At 38.9% G+C, this 25,633-nt stretch overlaps 1 protein-coding gene across 3 annotated transcripts in view; it reads right to left on the bottom strand.

Annotated features, from left to right (window-relative positions):
• The window catches only part of veph1 (ventricular zone expressed PH domain-containing 1), an 81,844-nt gene that overhangs the window by 13,845 nt on the left and 42,366 nt on the right, over window positions 1-25,633 (bottom strand). For all 3 annotated transcript variants that reach the window (XM_088427556.1, XM_088427555.1, XM_088427554.1), the window contains exons 6-12: window positions 16,567-16,730; window positions 13,577-13,786; window positions 10,597-10,817; window positions 8,130-8,330; window positions 7,560-7,942; window positions 4,226-4,365; window positions 3,958-4,092 (exon numbers count right to left, since the gene is read on the bottom strand). In XM_088427556.1, the coding sequence (XP_088283682.1) occupies window positions 3,958-4,092; window positions 4,226-4,365; window positions 7,560-7,942; window positions 8,130-8,330; window positions 10,597-10,817; window positions 13,577-13,786; window positions 16,567-16,730 (1,454 nt within the window). The remainder of the gene's footprint in view (window positions 1-3,957; window positions 4,093-4,225; window positions 4,366-7,559; window positions 7,943-8,129; window positions 8,331-10,596; window positions 10,818-13,576; window positions 13,787-16,566; window positions 16,731-25,633) is intronic.

The raw sequence follows: 25,633 nt of genomic DNA, 5'->3' as shown, positions 1-25,633 counted from the left end.
ATAGCCACAATTTTAACCCAGGACCTTTTGCTGCAAGGCAGACGTGCAAACCACTTTCTTTTTGACAAAACATTGTTATCTCAAGTGTGGCTCCACTCTTCCTCATGTTCCATCCTGTCCCCTGTCTTCAGTCTTCCTCACACCTCCTCATTCTCTGCCAAACAGAGCAGCTATATCAACATAGTTTCCACTCAGGACACGGGGGGGAAGGTGGAACAATAATCATTAATTATCTCGTCCAACCCAGACTTCCACTCAACTCAACTTCCAGTCATCTCTGCCACCATGGGTACTTTCCTCTTCCTTTACTTTTCTTTTGAAATGACAAGAAAGAACGATTCTTTAAGAAAACAACCTTCATTTGCTCCAACTTTTATCTCATTTTCACTCCCATTTGTCCTCTTTTTTCTCACTTTTCTACAGTGGTATGAAATCATTTTCAAGATTTTCCTTAAAATATATCATATGGCAGATAAACACTGTGAAAATTGAGAAGCAATTGAGAAGAATTTAAAATGAATCTTGTTTTATTGCAATTATACTTCACATGACAAAAACAAAGTCTTTTCTCTGCTGTCATTCGTGCCCCCTCTGGCATCACCTTGTGCTCCCCCCAGGGGGGGCCGCCCCCCTTTTCGAGAAGGCCTTATGTAGGCCATGGGTCAAAGAGCTTGACAAATATTTTTTTCCCCCCAATATTAGCGCTAAAGGTATTTAATCTCAATAAAACAACAAGGGTGCCCAAATTTATGCATTTGTCTACTTTTGTTTAAGTAATTGTTGCACACTTTCTGTAAATCCTATTAACTTCATTTTACTTCTCAATTATTACTGTGTTTATCTGCTATATGATATATTTTACTTAAATTGATGATCCCGACCACCAATGATTGATAAAGGAAAATCTTGAAAATGATCAGGGGCGCCCAAACCTTTTCATACCACTGTACCGCCTCTCACCCGGAATATTCTGTTTTGTTTTTTTTTTGTCACAAAACTGCTGAGCTGAGTCATAAAAGGAAAAACTTCCGTTTCAGAGGGCTTCAACGTCCCAACAGTCACTGCTTTAAATCTTACTGGGAATAGTAATATTTCAGTCTCTTGCATTCATCCCTCTCTCTCTCTTAATATGTTTTACATGTTGTTAAAACATCTTCAGAATTATTTTTCACACTCAACACAAAGAGGAACAATTCACACCATGCTTGCAACACACATGCATGTTCCTATTAGCTTTCTCGAACACACAGTGCTTTTCTTTGAGGAAACACTGTGTGCTGTGTCATGAACATTGAGAGGGAAGACAAGAGGGAAATTGTACAAAAAGTACAACTAAATGAGCATCACAAATTTCAAATGGCAAAATGACTGTAGCTCACTCCAAAACGACATCAAGACCTGCTTCAAAACACATTAACAATATGGCAGACATATTGGCAACAAGCAACAAAAATGCTACTTTTTTATTTAATTTCACATGGCTTACTCAACATTCCTGAAGTTACCCAACACTCTTTGAATAAGCCACATTATAAATGGATGCCCACACAACTTATAAGGGCCTCCGTTCAGGTAGGATGAAAATAAAACTTGCACTCGTCCACATATTTAAACATTATTGTAGCTTTCTTATCCAGCACACATGACTGTCAGTATGATGAAACGGAATAGCAAAATACACTAAAACCGAGGAATACTTTATAAAGTATATTCAAGTATAACTAAAAGTATAAAAAGTATACTCTGAAGCATGTACATGAAGTGTTTCAAAATTTATATATACTAATACTAAATACTATTTTAATACTAAATCATACTAGATTAGGAAGAAAAACGATTAAGGAAAGATTAAAAATACATACTTGTTAATCCAATTTAACAACTTAAGGCAAAACCTAATAAACACACCAGGTTCAAAGCAGATTCAAACCATGTACTTGCCTTATTTTTTTAATATGTCAGCACTTAGCTATATAAAGGGCTGCATGATTGTGTCCAAAACAATAATCATGATTATTTTGGTCAATATTAAAATCACAATTATTCATCATGGTTGGTCAAACATGTCTATTTATTGCACTTTTTTCACAAGGCTTCAAGGCTTGAAAAATAATAATAAACTAAACTAAATGAAGTAAATAATAATTATGGCAAAAACCTAGCACACAGGGCAACACAGCTAACTCACTTGCTGAGTGCAAACCAATAAAAAAAATGAAGCCTAGCACCAACCACTTAGAACCAAGCACATATTACAACAACAGGCCTGTAACAACATCTACAACAACCTTTAATTTTTTTTTTACAGGACAAAAACTGTGCAAAAGTGCTGCTAAAAGTACCAGAATCATTCGAAGTGAGTATGGACATAGCAGTCAAAATGTCAGTTTTGGTCATTTAAACGAAATGTATTCCACATTTTTGCACATTTGTCAAAATGGGTCTCCATTGACAGCTAGAATGGTATATTAGGGGTGAGAAAAGCAGAGGCTTTTGCCATGCAAACATATGGGAAACATTGTTATCTAAAGGCTTTCAAGGTGGAATTGAAACCTGAAATCTCAAGCCCATGAAGCCAACTTCAGCATCTTCATCACGTCCCACTCCTAACGCGTGAACGCTAAACGCGGAGAGAAGACGCGCAGAATCTCACTGGCACATGTTTTGCAGCACTTTATACTCTGTGCGGCATTCCCCCACGGTCAGCCGATAGTCTACTATACTGGTGGCAGTAAATGGAGTCTTCAGCATACAAAAAACACATTAGATTAAAACGATTAAAATTCTTTCAAGCTTTTTTTTTTCTTCTTTTTTTAATCAGACTCCTTACCTCTTTGAACGTGCTTGCCAGGAGTTGTTTACGGTATTTACTGGCAAACTTCCATAAGCAATAGTTCGTCCACCATGTTTTCTGTCCAGCGCTTCCGCGCGGTAAAGAAATTCCGGAAGATATGTATTGCAGAAAATCTGGCCAGCGCAGACACTGCACAAAGGGGCGTGGTTGCTGAAAATACGTCATTTCGATGCGGGGAACTCATCAAGCATAAACCAGTATTTGCTCGCTTGCTATTTCTTAAGCTTGACGAAGTCTTAACCTTGGTGGTAAGATGACTGAAAGTGCTTGATTTGGCATGTTACTACATAGCTGGCTTTTTAAATGTTAATATCGCAGAGGATCATATTAATTAAGCATGGCACCCAGTATCGGCATTCACAGTTCAGGCACCCGAGTTCAAATCAACCTTGCTCCGGCCTTCCTGTTTGGAGTTTGCATGTTCTCCCCGAGCCTGCGTGGGTTCTCTCTGGGCACTCCAGCTTCCGCCCACACTCCAAAAACATGCATAGCATGCATATTGGACATACTAAATTGTCCTTAGGTGTGATTGGGTGCGTGGATGATTGTTTGTCTCTGTGTGCTCTGCGTTTGACTGGCAACCAGTTCAGGGTGTTCCCCACATTCTGCCCCACTCAGGTGGGATAGGCACCAGCAAGCCTGCGATCCCACTGAGGATAAGTCGCCCAAGAAAATGGATGGATGGACATGTGTATGTGTGTGCGTTTGTACGTGCTCCTGGAGTGTGTTTAGGCTCCACATGGTAACCACATTGGCCAAGAAAAAAATAAGCACCGTAATCCTTTCCGAGGAACAGCTTAACTTGTCACTTCAGCCACATACACATTTAACACTTTGGCCCCACTTGAAACAAGTGTGCTTGAACATGTTGGATGATTGATCGATTGGATGGAATTTGGCAGTCGACGTCATCGTCACTGGGACCACCAGGATTTAGTCTAATTTCACTAAAAAAAAGCTATAATTAACATAAAACTGACCTTATTTCTCAAGTGTTTTTATTATTGCAAAAAATAAGTATTTCCAGTCAAGCGTTTGTGCAACGTGGACTTTCTGTGGTGTGTGTGTCGCAGTATGCCTTCCCATAAATCGTGCTCGGATACCTTTCTGTGTGGGGTGGCGTGTTGAGTCATTGCCATGTTGAAGCTGTGAGCTCCCTTGAGTTGAGTCTTCCCCCAAAGAGAAGCCAACTTCTGAACACATTCATCTTCAGAACATAAAGGAACTTTAGACTTACTCTACAAAAGAAAAAACAGAAATAATATTTGAGGTGGGAGCAGAATTTGTCACTGGACTGAAGTGTAAAGATGCATGTGCAAACTTGTAGTTCGAACATTTCGTTATTATTGATGGCAAGGTACTTGGGTGCACCTGTAGATGGAGCAGCATGATGTGTATCCAAAGATGAGGCCGGCGGCTGCTCAGGTTAAAACTGGACTTTGTGTACAGGCAATAATGACCTTTCAAGGGACAGGAAAACGACAACTTGGCCAAACACCCTTTGTTAGATTCTGTAATGAGATAAAATTACGATAACATTACTGTAATTATGTCTCAGAGGCTATGTAAACGAGAAAAGGGACTCAATATAATCAGCATCCATTTATCAAATTTGTAATGAAGTACTGTCAAAGGCCCAAGTGTAGGGAAATAGTAATGATGTGGCACTGGGTCGTTCCACGAGTCATTGAAGATGACCGCTATCACTTTGTTGGACATTTTTACGCGTGTTTATGTGCCTGCATAAAAAATGGATTATTGTGTTTTCTGTTTTTATAAATGTTGCTCTGAAGAAAAAAGGGCCATACTGCTCATTTTTACAAGAAAAGATACAGTTGGGTCACAGATACAGTTGGGTCATTGCACCTCAGTTCCCCTAATGTGTAAAACCCAACTGTATCAGATTTAGCTGAAATTTTGTTTGTAGGTGCCCTGCGGCAACCAGTTCACGGTGTTTCCCGCCTCCTGCCTGAAGCCAGAAAGTTGTTTGTGTCAAAAGTACTCTGATGCAAAGCAAAGAAACAAACAAACAACAACAAAAAAGCAACTGCGCCAATTGACATTTCTTCATCATATATGAATAACCGACTGTTGCAGTTATGGGGGAGGGGGTGGGGCGGAAACAAGACAAGTGCGAGGCAATGTACACGTTGGCGTAGATGCAAATCTAGAAACGAATGTTGCAGCAATAAAACAATTTGATGTTTCAATGCTTAATTTTTTGACGCAGCTGAATATGAAATTGTCATCAAAAGTAATCATCACTAAATGACACGCCAAATAGCTCCTCCCATTTAAATCCCGGACGTTCACTCCTTCTTGTTCATCATTTGTGCAACCATCCTTGTTACTCTTCCACAGGTAGTCATCTTCAGACCCGTCCAATTTGTTTGAAATGGAGGTCTCCAGAAATGCTTTGCTGAAGACTTCTTTACCCAAGTGACAACTGTGGTGAGATATAGCGTGGATCGGTTGCTCTTCGCTGTGTTTCTCCCCGCCACCTGCTGACATTGATGCATGTCATGCCACCGCTCTTGCATTTTTGTCTTGAACGGACAAGTTTTTCGCTTCTCATAATAGATCAAAATCCGCCGGAAAGATTTTCCACGCAGCCTTGTTGTTGACAACAAAGAGGCAATCATTTTTGCATTTGAAAGTGCAAACGCGCTAAAACTGATGCATACTATATTTAATTCAAATTAATGTTATTCAAAAGCAGATATGTAGAGAAAACTGGTCTCGTTTTGTGTTACGTAATTTGAGCCCCCTCTATATGCGGGATGAAAATGAGAGAAAACAAAAAGAACTTGACTTGTAAATGGAGAAATAGATCTAAATGCCTCATTGATTTTCATAAAACCTGTATAACTTTGGATGCATTTGGACTCACTTAGTTTATTTTTTACATGTGTTCTATGTTGCATGTGTTAGGTGGGGGCGTTTCTTTTGACATGCACCCACCACATTTGAGGACAAAAGGTACGCATGGATAGCGGCCTATGTTTTCGGTTGCCACAAGAGCAAAGCGCAGAGACAAGTAAGCTCTGGTCACGCACAGATCGCTGCCTCCTTTTCCACACAAAAAAAGTTTACATATGGTTCATGACGCATTTCCAATAAAAGAATAAAATAAAAGAATCTTCATGAAAGAAACTTGATTAACTGTGACCGGTGCATCTAAAAGAACAAAAACACAGTTATGAAATAATGCGCAACAAAGCGGCCAAAATGGGCTATGGAACTAATCCCAGTTGAAAACTGCTCTGAACCCCTTGTACCAAAAACAAGAAATTACTGGACTGTAAATAACAGACAATGAGAAAAATTTGCATCTGACCTAAGTGTAAGACACCAAAAATGAATCAAGATAAAGTTTTCCTTTTGGCATTTTTTCACATGAACTGTTGACCTCCAGTTTCTAGACAAGATGAACTGCCAGGACTTAAATTTATAGGCCCACAAATGTGCAGCCATGCACACACATCATCAAACATCTCCTATGTTGTTGCACTGAATCATTAGAATTTTCTACATATGTAACACAATACAACCCACTCTTCTTTCCACTTTTGTGATGCTTAATACTTACCGGCTATAGTTTAATATACAGTACCACCATATTATCTTTAACATGTGAATTTGGTTGTTCAAGTCCCATTAGTATGACATGCATACTGTGAATAAAACTTCTTTCCCTCCACATTTCTCACATGGGAGCTTGTCATAAAAGCCGAGCCATTAATCAAGCATGCAAACAGTACCCCGGCATTCCCTTTGCTTGGCTCACAGCTCAGATTGGAGGCGAGTAATTCAATATTTGCTGAGCTCTGCTGTCTGGGAGCACTTGTTAAAAGCGCACACGTTGAAATTAAATTAAATAAAAAATGAGATTAATTCACACATTTATGTCCTCCGGCTGGGATTAACATTACGACAAAATTGCTTAACCCTTAGACTAATAAATCCATGTCTGGTGGAGGCTTAAAATTCAAGGATGGAATGTTGAGTTCCAAATATTGCTGCTTTTTTTTCCACAAGTTTGATGCAGGTATAGGTAGGTGTAGTGCTAAACCTGCAGGGTTAACATGGCAAAACAATAACGGATAAATAATTGTGTAACCTGCTCTGATTTATTTATTGACTGACTTTTTCGCACCTACAATGCAGGATGTCACATCAGTGTGAAGACATGCACACAGTTGCGGCAATATGATAATGTTGGCCCGCTGTTAGATTTCTGAATAAAAGCGACTAAAGATTGTCTGTATTACTTGATATGTTTACATTTGTTGGAACGACTGTTCGCTTGACTGCATTCCAGTTAATATTTCCAGTATTGTAATTTTTTTTCTTCTGTGGATTATAAATAAATTCTGATGAGCCATTTGTCTGCTGCTCAGTCTATATTACAAAACATTTACAGTGCAAATTTTAAAACTATTCTTAACACTATTCCTTAGGATTTTATCATATATAAAAATAGCACACTTTGGCAAGTCATAAAAAAAAGTTTCATTATAGCTTACTTACCAGTCGATTAAGAAAATTTAAACAAATATCCATCAGTTTTGCCAATCAATCATGAAAAAAACAAAAACGATTTATATGCAAGTATGCATAGGAGGTTTTGACATTTCAAAATGTCTGGAGAGTAAAAGTCAACAAATGAACTGATGTTTAATACATGCATTACAGGTCATCTTACCTTCTATGACACATTGTTCTGGTATGGGAATCTGTTGGAGCATGCCCTTACAAAACTCGTGGATCATCTCCAGATTGTCTCTTAAATGGATGAAGAGTCTGTCAGCTACCCTCGCTTCCTCCTCTTTGTTCTTCTGCCGTCTGTATGCTCTCTCTTCCTCTTTGTCCCCACTGTCTGGCGTAGGAGAAGTCGTGGATGCGGATTCATTGTCTGTCAGTTGTTGAGTTGGAGGCATTACTTCTTGATGTTCTGCTGAAACCTGGCAGGGCAAAGTGCTGGTGATTGTGATGTTGTCTGAGTTCAACTCCACTCCTTCTCCATCGTCCCCGCTGTCTGAATTGATGGATCTCGAGCGCGCAGCGTGAAGCGCCAGGCTCTTGGACCTACAGGGACCACAGTGTCAATACACTAGGATGCAACTTCAATGACAAACTTCTGTTAATAATATTTGAGCCGACGAAGTTTAGAGAGTGCTTCTAAATTAAAATGCATATGAGCTGTCAGAATGTGCCAAGTCAAACCACAGCTTTCAATCAATTTCACTGTGTGTTGATTATCTATCTTCCCCACCTGTTGAATCTCATCTCTCGTTGCTCATCCCTCAGCGCTTGGTTCAGGCTGTATCGCCGCTGGGGGGCAGGAGAGTCCTCCTGCGCCTCCGCTTCAACCCCCGCCTTCGACAACTTCTTGGGCTCAGAGCTCCCTCCTCCCCCCACTCTTCCTTCGTATTGAAGCGATGCGTTGGGAGATGGCGGGCATTGCCCATTCTCTCTGTAACACACGTGCACACACAAAAGATGTATTTAGGGCATGAGACAAAACTCGCATTCGTATGTGGAGCTGCCTTTCATCACCTCACATTCTTTCAGTATTTCTCACATTCTCACAACGGCTGGCTCTAGTTTGCTGTCTGTCACCTTGTACTCCCAATTTGTCAGCAGCCCCTTTCTACCTCAGCATTTTTATGCTTCTTTTTATGAACGGCCAAGCATTCCCTCGATTTTCTTCTTTGTCCATGTCTCAATTTGTGCCAATGTCGTTAATAATAATTGCTATGGCACTCAGTAGAGCACAGATTTCATTCAAGGCTGAACTTTGAACAAAAGTGGGGGAAAAAACTCCAATTTAGGTCAGCTTGCTCAAATTTGTGTTTATTTGTTTGTATGCTAGCAAGCAGGCTACTTTCATAGATCATGGCTAGACGATGACGAAAGGATACCATTTGCATTTTGGATGTACAAGCCTCTAAAAAGAATTCTATTCAAGCGGAAAAAAGTTAATTATTTTTTGTCCATAACAATTTGATATCTTCATTATTCTTCATTTACCATTAATACCGTTAAAAACACATTTGTCCTACTTACTTTTGACTGAATATGATATAACAAGAGTTATCAGGCAATGACCAAACATGACACAGCTTGCAAACATCACATGATTCAACCCAGATAGGTCATTACCTGAGCTCTGAGCAAAACATGTAAATTTGGGTCAGCTGCAAGTGGCAAAACGTCTTTTCAGCCCAATCTCACTATTCACACTTCCACCCATGTACCCCTTAATTGCAAGTTCCTGTCAAGGGTACAAGTGTGTAGGCGGCAGAAATTCATGTGAGTGCTCTGCCTTTCCCATTATACCCTTACCCTTAAGCATATTACCCACAATTCATTGCGATTTGACCAAAACAGCCGACAAATGAAGACATTTTCACACAGGGTCATATAGGTTTTTTATCATGCCTTGGTATATAAAAACAATCATTTAGAAACAAGATCTTATGTATCTGCCGTGTTCTGTTGGTGTTTGTTGTTTTTTTTTGGTTAGGGGTTAAACATTAGGGCTTCTGTTCATTTCGGTTTTCGGATTCTATGTTCCTGTTTTGCTTCCCTTGTGTCTGTCCTCATTAATATTATTGTGTCCACCTGTCAGTCTGGCTTCCCCTTGCTATTATTCCTGTCCGGCTGTTTTGTGTCATCTCGTTTAGTCTGAGTGTATTTTAGTTCCCAGTTGCGTTCAGTTAATTGTCGGGTCATTGTCCAATGTCCATGTTTACTGTTATTTCCGGAAGAGTCTCTTTGGCTAGTTTTCCCTTTTGTCTTTTGTAGTTTTATTCCTGTTTTCCTACGTTATTATTCATACCATTGGTAGTAGTTTATTTCTGAGTTTTATTGTTGCTGCTTTGTATTCTGTCAACTACCTTGTTTTTGTTCTTTTTAATATTAAACTACTGTTTTTCATATTCATGACAATATCATTGGGTTTCTTTCAGCGTGATATTAAAATCAGTTTGATTAAAAAAAAAACCTTTGGAAGTGATAAATATGCAAAAGAAAACAACAAAACAAACAAAGAGATATCATGAAGGGGCAAATACCCTCGCAACACTATAAATAGTGTTTATAGATGTAATTAGTGTTTTCTCAGAAGAGGGGTCAGCCCCCAGCAAAGTTACATGGAAATTAGTGGTGTCAACTTGGCAGTCAGGAAAATCAAAGCAATACATCCTGCCTTCACAAATGTTTTCCTTTGTCTCTCTAAGAAGTTTTTCTTACCAAAACATTTCACTACCATGAGAAAAGAGGACCCCAAGCAAAGCCTTCAACCTAGCACAAAAAGCGGTTAATCCTCCCACATGCACACAAACACATGCTGACCTGTCATGCACGGATGCCTTTATGTAACACTGTATGTTGGGCAAACATTCAGATCTGATTGTCTACCATATTTTGCAATATTTCCTCAATACAAATACACAATTGATAAACAAAAACAAACAAAACACACAAACCAGACTGTCCTCTATGTTGTAAGAAAGGTGGTCCTACTTTCTTTGCCTAAACTATAAACAGACGACAGCGCTTAGTCATTGCAAACAAATCTGTGACACGAAACAAAAGTGATATTATAAAATCTTCCCACAAAAAAATAACCTAAACAAACTGAACACAAAAGGGTAATCCCTGAGGAAAACATCTGAATTCAACAGAAGACAGTGCCTTTGTTTAAGAAGGAGAAATGACGAGTGTGCTTTTCTGACCTGTGGCGTGTGGTGCCATTCTCCTCGAGCCGCCTCCCCAGCAGTCTGGCTATAGCTGTAAATGAGTTGCTCAGCCTGTACAGGTCTTTACCGTAGCCTCCGAGCACAGAAGGGTAACGGTCAGTCAAGGTTCGGATCTCCAGTAGCAGTGTGTGGTGAAAAGTGTGCTCCATGTTGCCCAGAAGAGACACCAGGTAGACCAAAGAACTGTGTGCATGTGTCTGAAAATAAAAATATAGAAATGGTTTTCTTTATGCAGTCTGTCTTGAAACCTTTGAGGCCAGGGTCAAAATTTTTTCCGCAGTGACAAAATCTACGTGGATGATCTTAGTATTAAAGGATCTTTCATTATGACTGTCGAGGAGAACAATTACATATAGAATAGAAGAGAATAGAATAGAAGAGAATAGAATGCCTTTATTTTTGTTGTACAAGTGTACGACAAAAATTGAAGATCTACTGGGTACTGATATTTGTGGATTCCAGGTAGAGGAAAAATCACATATTTTAAACTTTCATATTTATTCTCAACCAAACATGCCATCTAATATTGTTATCGAGGATATGTTATATTTTACAACACGTTTTAATGAAGAAGACACATGCCTCATGTAATGCACATTTGTTGTAGGTCTTTAGATTAGATAGGGCCTATAGATCGAGCTCATCAGTTTCGCGAGACATGGTCTCCATGATACCTCCAAAAAAGATAGATCTCGCAAGACTAGCTGCATGGAAAATAAATATTGTGGGTGAAAAAGCTTGTGCACCTTGTTCTAATATGTCTAGTTTTTTCACTGGCATCTTTGACAGTCCTGTTTTTAATGATGAAAAATGTTATTCAACAACAAGTTAGTCACTCATGTAACACAAAAGTAACAAGGAGCAAGATTTACATCTTTTAATGGTGTGTTTTATTCTGGTGGTAGGAAAATTTCATATTTGTTGGCAGTCATGTTCCACGATTACCCCCTCTGTGTTTGAACTAATAACATAGTGAGCGCGGAGCAAAGGTGATAGCTCTCATAAAATTTTAAATCCAAATACCACCACCCCCCCATTTGTTGATAAAAATCAGACCTAAGAGGAAAAAAACTGAGGCAAGTTTGCTCCCTGGGAGAAGTTGTTACATAAGCCTATCATCAATCTTCAGTACAGAGTATTACATTTTACAAATTGCCAGTAAATGAGAAACGTGTGCAGTTGAAGTAAAGGTCGCATAAACAAAACAATTTTGGACAAATATTATGTCACAGCAGTGGGCAAAATTGCTACTGGAGCATTGCTGACAAAATGGACTGATATGATCTTTAAATCCAGCTCCCGCAAACATGTCACATTGGAAATCATTTAAATGCAATACAGCTCCAAACATGAGTGATTGTTTCTGCATACTTTGGACAGGGTTTATAAGTTCTCCCTGTGGGATAATAATCTCTTGAGTGGATGGTGACCGAACTGAAAGAGTATAAGTCAGTGGGTTACCACACTACATGCTAAGGAAGTATTTAGGGGTCTCTAAGGTACAGCAAAAAAATGTAACAGAAGCTTGTTGGGGTAAATCTTGCGAATAAAAAATGTTATTACACCTCAGTGCTGGCATTACTGACTTGATATTTCATGTTATAAAGGGCTAGAGTCCTGACAAGCATTATATTCAAAGCAGACCTTACGCATGATGTTCAATTTAGAGTAGAATTATGTGAAATATTTACAGATAATGATTAAATCGTGCAAATAGTCATTGGAGTGAAAATCATCCAGTCAATCGCCTGTCAGCCCCGTCAATCACCGGCACCCCTTAGGATCGTGTCTCAAAATACAGTGCTGCCACCTATTGGTCAGCGTTTTATTGCATGATTACTCAGCAACACACTGCTCTCTCTTTTTTGTATTTGTTTTTGTTTATTTTTAATGAAAAACTGTGACATTGTGTCAGGATTCAGACAAAAAACATCAAGAGCAGAGTAAATGTTGAATGTGTTTTTCTTTCATTGTCTCCATTAATAATCTTTCTGATATTCAACACATTGTTTGATATTCTGTGTGTGGAACTGCTATCTTGGAAACCAAAAAGCCCTACAAAGATGTTTTGTTTTTTGACTTCTTGAATTTGATGATACAATTTTATTTTTTTGTAATTGGGACACGGTGTGTATGTGAAATTATATACACCAGCATTTCCGCATGTCCTGTGCATAAAAATCGAGTCCTGAGACTTAAGACCCCTATATTGTTTTTCATCTTTTTTTTTTTTTTAACAGCGTAATGGTTTCTATTTTTGAGGTCAAAAACAAAACAAAACAAAAGACAGCTACTCAATTCAGATGACCTTCAGAAGCTAAAATAAGCAATAGAAAGTTGTGCAATCAGCAAGTGTGGTGTGTGTGGGGGTGGGAGGTGTACTAAACTACAAGAGGCGCTGCCATTACAAGGAGGTCTCTGTCGGGTAATTTCCCAGAAAATCAGGCCTTATTTTCAAAATAGTTCCAATGTGAAGATATTCAGAACATTACAGTCCAAATGATATGTAAATATGTGTGTTTGTGTGCTCTTTTTTTATGTAATAGACATGTAAAAGTTAGTATTTTATTGGTTTGAGAGAGTTTATATTTGGCAGGTCAATGGAGAACTGGAGATTCAGATTCTACTCAGTAATTAAGACAGTGAGAGTAAAAAGACCAACACAGGGTCTTTCACCCAAAGTCAGCTGGAATAGCCTCCAGCTCCCTGTGACCTAAAAAAGCCATGCAGTTTACAAAATGGATTCACTGATATTTCATGAGATTCTTTGTTTAGTACTGTACTGTGTCTAGTCCTGTTATCTAATTGGACAAGGTTAAAATGAGTCATTTCAATTCAGTATGCAAGAATGGCAACAGGCCATCAATTTAGTTCACCAGTTGGTACTTGCAAACACTTTCCCCATGAATCACTTGTCCATTGTGTGTGCTGTGCGTGCGTGCGTGTATATTTGTACCTCACTGATGATGCCCACAGCGCCATGGACTTTGGCCACGTGACCCAAGAGAGCAGGCCACTGTTGTCCCACAGTCCTGAGTTTTGGCAGACAGCTGACCAGCGAGGAGGGGCTGGCTTGAGACACATCCACCAGAGTGCCTAAAATGGCCTCAATTAGAGACTTGTTACTTAGGTAACTGACCAGGGCCGGTACCTGGGGGCTCAACATCTGAAAACAGAGTTGTAGTCATACTTTTACAATGACTCCAGCAACATAAGGTGGTTATGGTAACGTGCAGAAGGATCGATCAGAAGAACGATTGTCTCTTTAAGAGATGGAAAGCAGAGCGAGATCAACAATGTGGTGACAGGGGATAAACAAAGACATGACTGTAGGCCCGTCTGGAAACACTCTGGCAATGAACTGTTCCTCCTCATTATCCAGATAGACAGGAATGAATCAGATGATTGCAGAGCACTCCCGCTGCTTCAATTGAAGTCACTAGTTCTGAATGTTCACATTTAGATCAGAACAGAACCAACTGCTTGAGACTTCATTCAAATGTTTTCTTTTTTTTTTAATGTTTTTTAAACACATTGTGATGGAAAATAGAAAGACACAGAACAACATGAGTTGCAGTGTAGTTATTATTATTATTGTTAATATAATGTTGTATTTTCTCCTGATGCTAAATACTGTGACAGATCTCCTTCTATAACAATTTCTTCATTTTGCACAAGCGATTCAATCCCCAATTTATTCCTTGTGGTACTAGCAAACATAAATAGATACATCGGTGCACATAATTTTTTTAATGGGTTACCTGAGTGTCAGGATGTACTGGTTGATACTCACCCTTTCTGTCATTAAAAAGTCTTTCTCAATGTCATTCTTATTGTCCCTCCCACATTAAGCGCACTGTCTGTGTGCACACAGCGACTTTGTGTTATTTAAACATGTGTCCTCAAAAGGATTTATAAATCCATCAGTTATGGTTTGCGCGGTTCACTCAGGATCCAGTTTAATTAATCGAAGGAAGTCAGAGGTAAATTCTTCGTCACGGTAGAGTGACATCGTAAACGATCATATTCATACACTCACGAGGATGATAAGCAGCCTCGACTACGATTCCAAGCTGCTCCCAAGACATGGGATGTGCAGAAAAATATACTTGTGAAGTCATCATACATACGCAGCCATGTCAAGGAATGAGGATGATTCCACTCCCTGCGTTTCCGTAGCATTGTGCTACGTCATGGCTACACTGTTTTACCGCTGTTCACCATGGTCAATTCCACAGTTCAGAAAGCACCAAACTGGAAAATGGATGTGATCTACATCTGGATATACAAAGAAAAAGCTCTCAAGATTGTCATCTCCTTTGCCGATTGATTGGATGAACCCAGAAGCTGCTTTGCAGGTTTTCACTTATCGCACGGTGTTTCAGTCCCCGTTAACCACGAAAAACGAGGGATTACTGTAAATAGCTATACACACACAGTCTTAATCCACTCCGGCCCTTATTGTTCGATAGTCACGTGTCACGTGTCTTGTACTCATGCATCATAGTGGAGCACGGCTGAAGGAGAAGCGGTGAGGACGGAAGCTGTTACCTTTTGCAATAAATTGGAATTTTTAGTGCAAACTCATGTAATTGTTATCATGTTTGGTCAGTTACACGCTCCACTCTAGCTCGACGCCTGAGGGCTGTTACTCCGAGGGCAACTCCGTGTTCCCCGACTACAGCCAAGGGATGGAAATGTGAAGGGATAACAGTGCAATTACTGTATAAGGTTTAATAATTTAAGATTTAAGTAAATATGTCTACTGCAGTGGGTTGACGTCCAAGGACCCTGTGGCATGTGCTTTTATAGTTAACTCGTTAACCTTCACAATGCATCTCTCCGCAATATAGCTTACTGAAGAACTGAGGGCGTGAAAGATTAAAGTAAAAGAATGCTAAATTAGTAGATCAGAAGAAATGTAATCAGCAATTGCACACACAGTCATTTAACACAAACAAACGATTTAGTACCATATATTTCGGATCTTATGAAATGTTTTGTTATTGTCTGTTCTTTAAAGCAGTGGTTCTCAAATGGGGGTACTTGTACCCCTGAGGGTACTTGAAGGAACTTCAGGGGGTACTCGAGATTTTAAACTAACAAACATGCAAAGATAAAAATAATTATTGAAGTAATTGTTTCAGGAAAATCTAAGTTCATAAAACAAATGTTATGTTCAGTAGGTTATTCAATTTTATTATTGTAAAAACCCAGATTCTCCCCCACACTAGAATGGTTGGACCCAACTTGTCAGGTTCCACCTCTCGTTACCTGTCAAGTTCAAGTTAATTATTAATTTTCGTGAACACACTGATTCTAAAAGAGGTCACTTTAAGTAGATTTTTTTCCTGTGGACAGATATTTATTAATAATTATTTCTTTTTGAGGACAGGTCTGGTTTGTATTGATAACTTGGGGGGGGGGGGGGGGTATTTATTAAGAATTAAGTTAATGATTTATTTTTGTGATCAGATCTCTACTGTAATCCAAAACAGGACACTTTTTGTTTATTATTTTTCTGTGGACAAATATTCATTTATAATGATTTCTTTTTGAGCCTGACACTTTATTTTGATTCTTTTATGTGAACAAATATTTATTAAATATTTATTAAATATTTTTCTGTGGGCAAATATTCAAGAACAGCTCTGACACATATTGTTTTTTTGTGGAAAAAAATATTTTTTAATAATGATGTCATTTCTCTTTGATAACAGATTTCTTCTATGATCCAAAAGAGGACACTTAAGGTTGATTTTTTTTTGGCCATTACAAATGAAGTTTGAAATGGTCTAAAGTTTAATAAATCAGACACTGATGGCATGTTTTAACATCACTGAAAAAAGGTTGAGAACCACTGCTTTAAAGTACAGTTTTATTTCCACACTCGATTTAGCCCTGAAAATGACTCAAGAAATGAAGGCAAAGGAATTGAAGTCTCACCAGTGGATGTTGCTCAGCCACTATTTGAAGCAGTCTGATCATGTGCTGTTGTTCTGAGGAATCCAGCTGTGACATTAGAGCAGTGAGTTTGCCAAGGTTACTGTGTATGACATCAGGTTGTCTGGGGTACACTGATGGGAGCACACGGAGGAGCATGTGGTTGCCTGTGGACAGACAGGGACAGACACAGAAGTTTTTTTTGTTTCTTTTTTTTGGGGGATTGTGTGTGCCAATAATGGATCAGACAAATTATTAGTACAGTAGAAGTAACTGTAAGGTAGATATTTTAGACATAAAAGTTCTCTTTGCCTATTAAACATGGTTATATTTCAAAAGGTTGTATTTGAATTTGCAATACCCATTGCTGATAGTACTTAATCGTGTCAAAAGAACAGATGAAAATTTGTACGAACACTTGGCACAACAGCACGTGTTTCACATTGCAAACATCTTAAAACAATTCAACCCACTAACTCAACATGGACACCGTTGTTGATGACTTTTCAAGTGTCAAACGTTTTTGGCTTTTGTGTCCCACAGAGAACTAAAAGGAAAATAATAAAGAGGAAATATAGTATGTGGATAAAGTCTTGAAGTCAATATTGGGGAGTGTACAGAAAATGTCACAGATGCTCAAGAGTCTGTGACAAATTATCGTGCAGATGTTTGATTTCTTGAACTTTTTGGTGGCCATCGATGCTAGATAAAAAGCTGTAGGGAGAGTGTCAGAGTTAGCTGTGGGAAAGTTATCCATTAATATCTCTATGATGCATCGCTCATACTTGTAATGTCCACCTTTCGTCACAGTAAACTTAAAAGGGCCTGTTTAATCCAAACACAACTACAGTATTTGTAGTTTCCGGGTTAAAAAATAGCCACCAAAATATTTCAACATTTCATTTGAAATCACATCCCCAATTTGCCAAAGGTGATGTATATAATCACATGCGTGAAATCAAGTACTGATGTATTGTATTGTCTACCTAAAGCCAACTGTAGAACATGTACAATAGCATGACATAGGCTCTTTAAGACTCAGCACTTCATAAAACTAGACACATACTGTATAGGGCATTCACAACAAAGTTTTTTATTGCCGTAAGGCTAAAAATCTGAAGTATTTATGGGCTTCTTCTAAGGAATTTGAAGGGTCTGTACAGGAACATGTTGTGTGGGATTTCAAGTTACACTATTGGACCCTTAGGCATGCCCACATCTAAACAAATGGACAGCGTGTCAGAGAACGGTATATACAGTGTGAAAACTTCCAGCATTCCCCTTTTAAGCTCTACATACACACTGAATGCATGATTTCACCGTGTTGTTTTTAAATCCCAACTCACACTACGAGTAAATCTCCTGTGATGGATAAGCTTGAAGTATCACAGTGTATGCTGTGGCTGATGGCAATCCATTTATTTTCCAAAAAAGGTTGTGTCAACTGCGATTATTTACCAAAAAAAGGTCTGGCGTTGCATTCAAGACTGGTAAGACTGAGGGCTGATCCCAAAACATAAGTCATATCGAAACAAAAAAACAGAATGCCTGGCGACTACAATAATCAAATGTCGGTAGCCCTGTCAAAATAGCCTTGAACATACAATATGTGTAGATCGTTTTAATTAATATCAAAAAGATGCGAAAATGCTTTGAATCCATCTCTGTGAGCCCACCAATTACTGCATGATTCCTGCATCTTGGTCAGATATACAAACTGTAATACATAATCTCGGAAGGGTCACGTGACATGTACCAAAGCTCTCATCATTTGTGCTGAAAAACAAAAGCACAAATATTCTTTCCTGCCTTTGTTGGATAAAATATTCATGTATTTCTCAAGTGCATGTACAGAAAATCCAGTCGTTAGACTTTATCTGTACAATATCAGTGGTTGAACACATTTCTGACACACTCTGAATTTAATAGCGGTAAGTTACTCCCTTCTCATTCCCCCCGTATACCAGGCAACAATTAGGCGACTCAAATCGGCTTACTATAGGTTGGAATCATGGATATGGCTGTTTTCATCAGGGTGCCTTTGCGCCCCATGCGAGCTGGAGCCTATCCTAGCTGACTGGGTGAGCAGTGGGATGCCCCTGGCCTGGTTGCTAACCAAATGCAAACAAAGGTGACATATTTAGATAATTACATAATGGGGAAGAAAACACTGAAAATTACTGTGGTTAAAAAAAAACACACTAAATGACAAAATCACCATTTTAAAATTATGCAAACAAACCATTACAGCTGTCTGAAAATGGGATTTATGAAGACATGTGCTGTAAGTGAACAGCACACATGATCTTCTCTCAGACCACAGTTGCCTGTTTAGGCTTCTCTGCTCAGTTTTGAAAAATTAAAAAGAAATACTGGCATTTATTATACAATACCTTCCCAAGCTTGGCGCCACGTCGCTTGACAAGGACCATAAATTAGGATTGTTTGCTTTTTGTCTTCCATTCTTGAAGAAATGTCTTGTGATGTATCAACTTTAAACTTTGGTTTGTTGTGCAAGCGAGAAATGATGCTCCAAAACAGTTGGGTACTCACAATGTTCTCACAAGTTCAGTGAAATTTTGAACAATTGTAAAGACAATTGTAAACGACAAGGGAAAAGTGACAACGCACAAAAAAGTTGAACTTGAAGAAAATGAAATTCCTCAGAAGTTGTAGAAATCACATTTCGAACAAAATTGTTTGCCATGCCGTAAATATCCTCAGTTCCGTGAACATTGTAACACGTGCGCTGTATTTTGTTTCATCCTATTTGTGAACATTTATTGCAGAGGGGAAAAAAAAAAACAATGAACTGGTGCATAAACTGCGTGAACAGAGCCCAGCAAATTGCGGGATTTCTCTGTACAGTATTTCTATGCAAGTGCAGGGAAAAAATGTTATTCCTATGCTAATTCTAAAATGCTAATTTGTTGGGGTATATTAAATGCATGTGTTATTCCCAGGATTTTATGGTACTCATTATTTATTTTCCAAAGTCACAGACCCAAAGAAGAAAGATGAAAGAACCACATGCAGCTCTGGAGCTGGCGGGGGTTGCAAACCACTTTCACTGGGTAATGTTTTCCCAATCACGACAATAACATGTTTTATATACTGTACATTTACAATGTTAGAGATATTTTCAAATTTAATGTGCACTTATGGATAAAAATTCATACTAAAGGGTCTTCCCAGGGGAAATGAAAACCCAGTGACTTTCTTTTGCTGGCTGTGTATTTCTTTGTGGCCAGGTACTGATGATGCATTTAGCACAATATTTTTTTTTAAATGAGTACACTCCTCACATCTTTTTACGCAACAACACTAAAGAAATTATATTTTGAAACAATTAAGTCAGTCTTCAACTTGGATAACAAATTAAATATACTGCCCCCTAAAAATAAATCAACATACAGCCATTAACGTCTAAACCGTTGGCAACAAAAGACAGTGAACGCCAAAGTGATGATATCCAAATTTTGCCCAAAGAGTCAAAAGTTCGTACGTCACCTTTATTTACCAAGAGTTTACCAAAGCTTGCCAAGTTACCACTGAAATCCTCTTCCACAGAGTTGGTGGTTTTGAGTTGAGGTCTGAGGTTTCTGTTTGCCTTGCCTAACATGGTCACAATGTATCATTCATTTGTGCTGTCCCATAAAAAAATATCAAAGTATTAACAAAAATGTCAGCATGTATTTACTTTTGTTGGACACTGTACTGCACTGTATCATTCCATGTATTTCCATTACGGTCCCTGTCAAGTTCTTAAAGGTACAGTAGTAAAATTTAGCAAGTTATTCATTGAAAAAAAAAAGTATACATTTCAATATCATACAAATAAATGTGTTCGTTCACATCGTCTTTTTCTTTTTTTTTAACATAATCTTAAAGGGGGTTTGTGTAAATTTTCGCATGTGCTCGTGGGAGCTTTAGGGGCATTACGGTAAATGCAGCAATACATACCCTCCTACAGCTGTCCGTAGCTAAAAAAGACATGGCGACCTCCAGAGGAATGCCACCCACATGTAACATCATTTAATGATAACTAGACCTATATTATATTTAAAACATACTGTTGGTCGATAAGAACACATTTTGACCGTGACGCAGACCATTAGCAGACCAGTATCTTCGGGAGTCGTGACGCAGACCAATAGTAGACCAGCATTTGAGTAAGCGTTGCAGTGCAGGCAGTATGACGGGACCAGAAAATAAGAGTGATTACCAAAAAACGCCTGAAGATAGAGACAAAACAACAAATAACGTCAACCCCTAGGGCCATGACAGTTGTTTTTGCGTAAAGCGGGAAAAATACCGTAAAGAGGGGACTAAAAAACGTAAGGCACAGACATTGCAGACCAGGGGGACACTGAAGAAGTAGAAAAAAAAAGGACAAAAGGGGGGAGTTCCGTTCCACGCGGAAAGCACGAAAGTATGACAACAGTGGTGCAGACGTTACAAAGTTAATCTACAGGCCAGTTCCTTAAATTAAACCCAAAAGGAATAGATTTGGTAAATTGATCGAATGACTCATCACACATACAATAAGCAAATGAAGCCATGAATATGTTGAATGTAAAGAAAGTATATTTATGGAAAAGAATAAAAAATATCTCTAATCCTTGCCTAACTAAATCTGTCTTACCTGCACATAGTTTATTTGGGCCCCAAAATAACCTGCCAAGTCAAGGTTGTCAGTCAAAAGATTAGGCAAAGTGCACTTTTTTTTACATCAAGTCCACTGTGGATGCAGTTCCCAACCTGGAAAGGAAGGTCTTGAAAGTCCAGCTCTTTGGGAAAAGGAGGCACAGGTTCAGTAGATCAATGATCTCCAATGATCAGGATGGCCAGGTATATACCTTGTCAAGGAGATATCAAAATCCAGTTTTCTTTTTTGTTAATGGTTATCAAAAACCTAGCCAAGATGCCTGCCAAAAGACTTTACTAGCTCCAGGATCAAAGACTTTCCATTATCCTTTCCATTCAAGACAAGTGGAAAAAAAACCCTGAAACCTCAGCACTCTCTCCAACTCAGTTCCCACTGATACAAAAACGTTCACCGACACATACACTCAATGTTTTGATGAGTTTTAATCATTTAATTTCGATTAAATGCACCCTGTCGTCTGTCTCCTCTCTATACTCTCTTGAGCAGGGGTCACTAACCTTTTTGAAATCGAGAGCTACTTGTTTGTAGAGTAATGCAAAACATTTCAAATACAGTAATTTTGTAATGTAACTGATTACAGTGGGCCCCCGGTTTACGAACTCCCTCTTTTACGAACTTTTCATCTTACGAACATGGGCTGCGGCGTTTTTTGTCCCTCTCTTACGCACAAATCTTTCGTCTTACGAACAATCCAACATGCTGGTCAGTGTGTCCGTACTATTTTTTTGGGTTGCTGCATCATCAAACATAACTATTCTCGCATGTCACGTTAACGCCGATATGCTATTGGTCTTATAATGTCACAGTCACTGTCTCAGTCACGGTCTAAGTCACGGAGATACCAATATGCTATTGGTCGATTAAGTTCACAGTCACGGTCTCAGTCACGGATATGCGGAAATGAAGAAAGAGAAATGAAGCAGGAGATCATAAAAAAATACGAGGGAGGCGCACACATAGTTAACCTTGCTAGTGAGTATGGCCGTAACCGCTCGGCAATCTTCTAAGGGCAAGACTTTCCTTGCCAGGGGACTGACCTCGGTCAACAACAAAATGGAGAGGGTTCTCCTATTATGGATTAAAGAGAAGGAAATCGCCGGTGATATGTTCTAGTTTGAGAAAAGTTCTCGTTTAAGAAAATAAATAAATAAATTCTGCGGGTTCATCTCTGCTCCCCTCCGCCTTTACCCAGATCAAGTCATGTCGCCCCCAAAGGTAAATGTCATTTTTCCCTTGTATATTAATGTTATTTAATTTAACTGTACAGTAGATTATGTTACTAATTTTTAATATGTGTATAAAGTCTTTTTATATAAGTCTGTATAAAGTCAGTTTTTACCTAAGGTTTTTGCACGCGTTGCACGCATTCACTAATTAACATAGGTTTGGATTGCCTGTCATACGAGCAATTTGAGTTACGAGCATAGCCGCTGAACGGATTAAGTTCGTAACACGGGGGCCCACTGTACTTTGAAATGACAGAAATAAGTAATAAATAATGCATTACAGTTTTGAAGTAACTTTCCCAATACTGCTCATGTCAAACAGAAGGCTAACACTACATTGCTACAGCTAAATAAAGTGAACAGTTTGTCTTTAAGAAACAAAAGTTGTATCATCAGTGGTTTGGGAGTAAATTGGATTTGCAGACATAGAGCCACTGCAATGTTTGTTCACGAAGAACTTATTTCTCCAACGGAATCAGAGGCATCCGACCGAATATGTAAAATGTCAAGCTTTGTGAGAGGAACAAGAGCGCGTCATCCAACAAACTGCTGCTAAAAAGCAGCTTACCCAAGAGGAGTCATTCACACTTGGAAGCACATATGACGGGCACCATGGAGGGCGATCATGGAAGCTGTCGCGTTTCATGTCACACTTCACACCCAAACATTCGTATACACAGTGGAAAAGACTGGGATGGAATTGTCACATGCAGCAGGGCATACAAACCAGAGGCAGTGTACAGGTTGCTCTTCCTTGCCAAAAACGTATTAAAAAAATAGAATAGACTAGAATGCCTTTAATAACATTGCATAGCTGGTATACACGTTTGTCACGTTGTTATCCAAAATAGTTTTCTTTGTATCCCGAGATGGAATTTGCAATGTTTATCTTTCAGAATGTTGAAAAAAAGTGTTTAGTTTACACATCATCAATCTCATACAATGTTCTACTATGCTACCTTTATTTACAGAGGTATTTCACACCACACAGAAATTTTCACTTTAATACTAAAGGGAGTTATGTATGTTAAATGCTAGCTCAAATAAAATGAAAAATTATTTTGAATGACACTAACTGACAATTTTACTTATTTTCTTTGAAATAAATATGAGGAGGAAAATGAAAACAAAACAAACAAAAAAAATAATTTTGAAATTTTGGGAAGTAGTTGTTTTTAACACTTGTGTGCCTGGATCGCTGTACTGCGTTCTACGTGACTGGTAAGAGTGCATTTATGTTTGCATTTAGAAAAAGTGTGGATATCCTCTATGGAGTCCGTACTGTGCAACACTTGTGATAGTTGTTATTCGTCGACACCCTGCCCACCTCTGGCTGTAAGCTTCCTTGTTGATGGTCGCAAAAGCCTGAGGTGACTGACTGGTGTTGACATATTTGCCCAAATTTTGCAGATTACACGCTACTGTGCACTGAAACCAACGACCAATTGTTTTCATATTTGCTCACTCGGCGTAGGATTGCAAAGCATGGTCTCTTTGAGACACCGTAGCGTCTGTGCTGCATGCACACTGACAAAATTCTACACACTGGGGCTTTAAGGCCTTGTCTAAATGCTTATTTAAATCAGCATAGTCTCCCCCTTGTCGTTGTTGTTTATTTAAAAAGGTCGCGTACATATGAAACTGCATAGTATGGTTTCAAATTCGTGTACAAGCATGCCAAGTCGCTAGGCGGTAGTAATGTCGCAAATTCTGTCCAATCAAAAAGAACCTCTGCCTCTGATGTCACCAGTGTCTGCGTCTTTGGTGGGAAAAAGAGCAGCGCAGATCTCCGTTTGAGCTGGTTACACGCAAACACGAAATTGGAGGCTTGGGCAAATCTCCACTTTGGCCGGAGGTTTTGGAACATTTCGCTTTGATGGAAAAAAAAAAAAGCCCACCCACGTATCGCAAATCGGGCAAAACGGAGATATTTACTGCCCGTTTGCAAGAACCTCGGCTACGTGTTGACTGGGCCTACGGCATAAAAAAGTCAATGTTCAGAGGTATGCTTAAGTAACATCCTGTACGTATATCTATTCATTCATTTTCTAGAGCAGCTTATCCTCACAAGGGTCATAGGCTTGCTAGCGCCTATCCCAGCAGGCTCCACGCAGTAGGCGGGGGACATCATGAACTGGTTGCCAGCCAATAGCACGGTACACAAAGAGACCAACATCCAGTCATGCGCCCAAACACACCTAAGGACAATTTAGTATGTTCAATACACCTTCCATGCATGTTTTTGGAGTGTGGGAGGAAGCTGGGGTGTCCAGAGAGAACAGGAAATGCACATTTGGGGAGAATATGTAAACTCCACACAAGAATGCTGGAGTGCGATGGATTTGAACTGTGAGGCAGACATGCTAACCATACTGCTGAGTCACCAGAAGCTGAACATGAAAACTATTTTTTAAGTGCCACATTCCATCTTTTCAGCGTGAGTCAGCATTGTCAGGAAGTTAAGGAAAGCCCTCAGGGTATTGTACTGTTTCCAAAATCAGATTTCATACCATCATAACAAGGATGCCAGTGTGTGATATGCTTGTATTGCTGTGTATAACAGTATACAGCGGGTAGCCAAACTATTTATATTAAAGGCATATGAAGGCATATGAAAGCTATTATTCAGCAGTAAAAAGTTAATATCCATCCATCCATTTTCTGGAGACGCTTATTGTCTACAATGTATTTGATGAGTACATTTTATCTCTTGTACAGTTAAAAATATGGTTCACCTATTTTTCTAGGTTTGGTAGTGTTGGGACAGTCATATAAACTGAGCGGGAGATGTCAGTTTGAATGGCTTTAAGTGAGTTTTAAGTGTCAAATGTGTTTTTAAAAGGTATTAATTGTACTTGAAAGAAAAAAAAAAGATCCCTTTTATTTTCAAATTGGCAAAAGGGTCAGATATATAAATTGTAACACACAGGAGAATGCCGGCAACCTTTGCATTTTGTACAGCACACAAGAACATATTTATGGTGCCTTGGAAACCAGTTGGCAAAATGACAAATGCCAAAGCTAGACAGTACATGTCTGAAAGCTGTGCAAAATGAAGTTGTTTCTCCCATTTTTGCACAAAATTTGACATCCTTATTGCAGGGAATAAACAAACGGAAACAACACAAAACTGCTCATGTCACATTAAAATACGATAAACAGAAATACAGTTAAT

Source organism: Hippichthys cyanospilos, chromosome 11, assembly GCF_059441005.1.
Source record: "Hippichthys cyanospilos isolate Australia breed blue-spotted pipefish chromosome 11, RoL_Hcya_1.0, whole genome shotgun sequence".
Taxonomy (NCBI): domain Eukaryota; kingdom Metazoa; phylum Chordata; class Actinopteri; order Syngnathiformes; family Syngnathidae; genus Hippichthys; species Hippichthys cyanospilos.
Note: the sequence above shows the minus strand (reverse complement) of the source record. Positions and strands in the feature narration are given on the sequence as shown.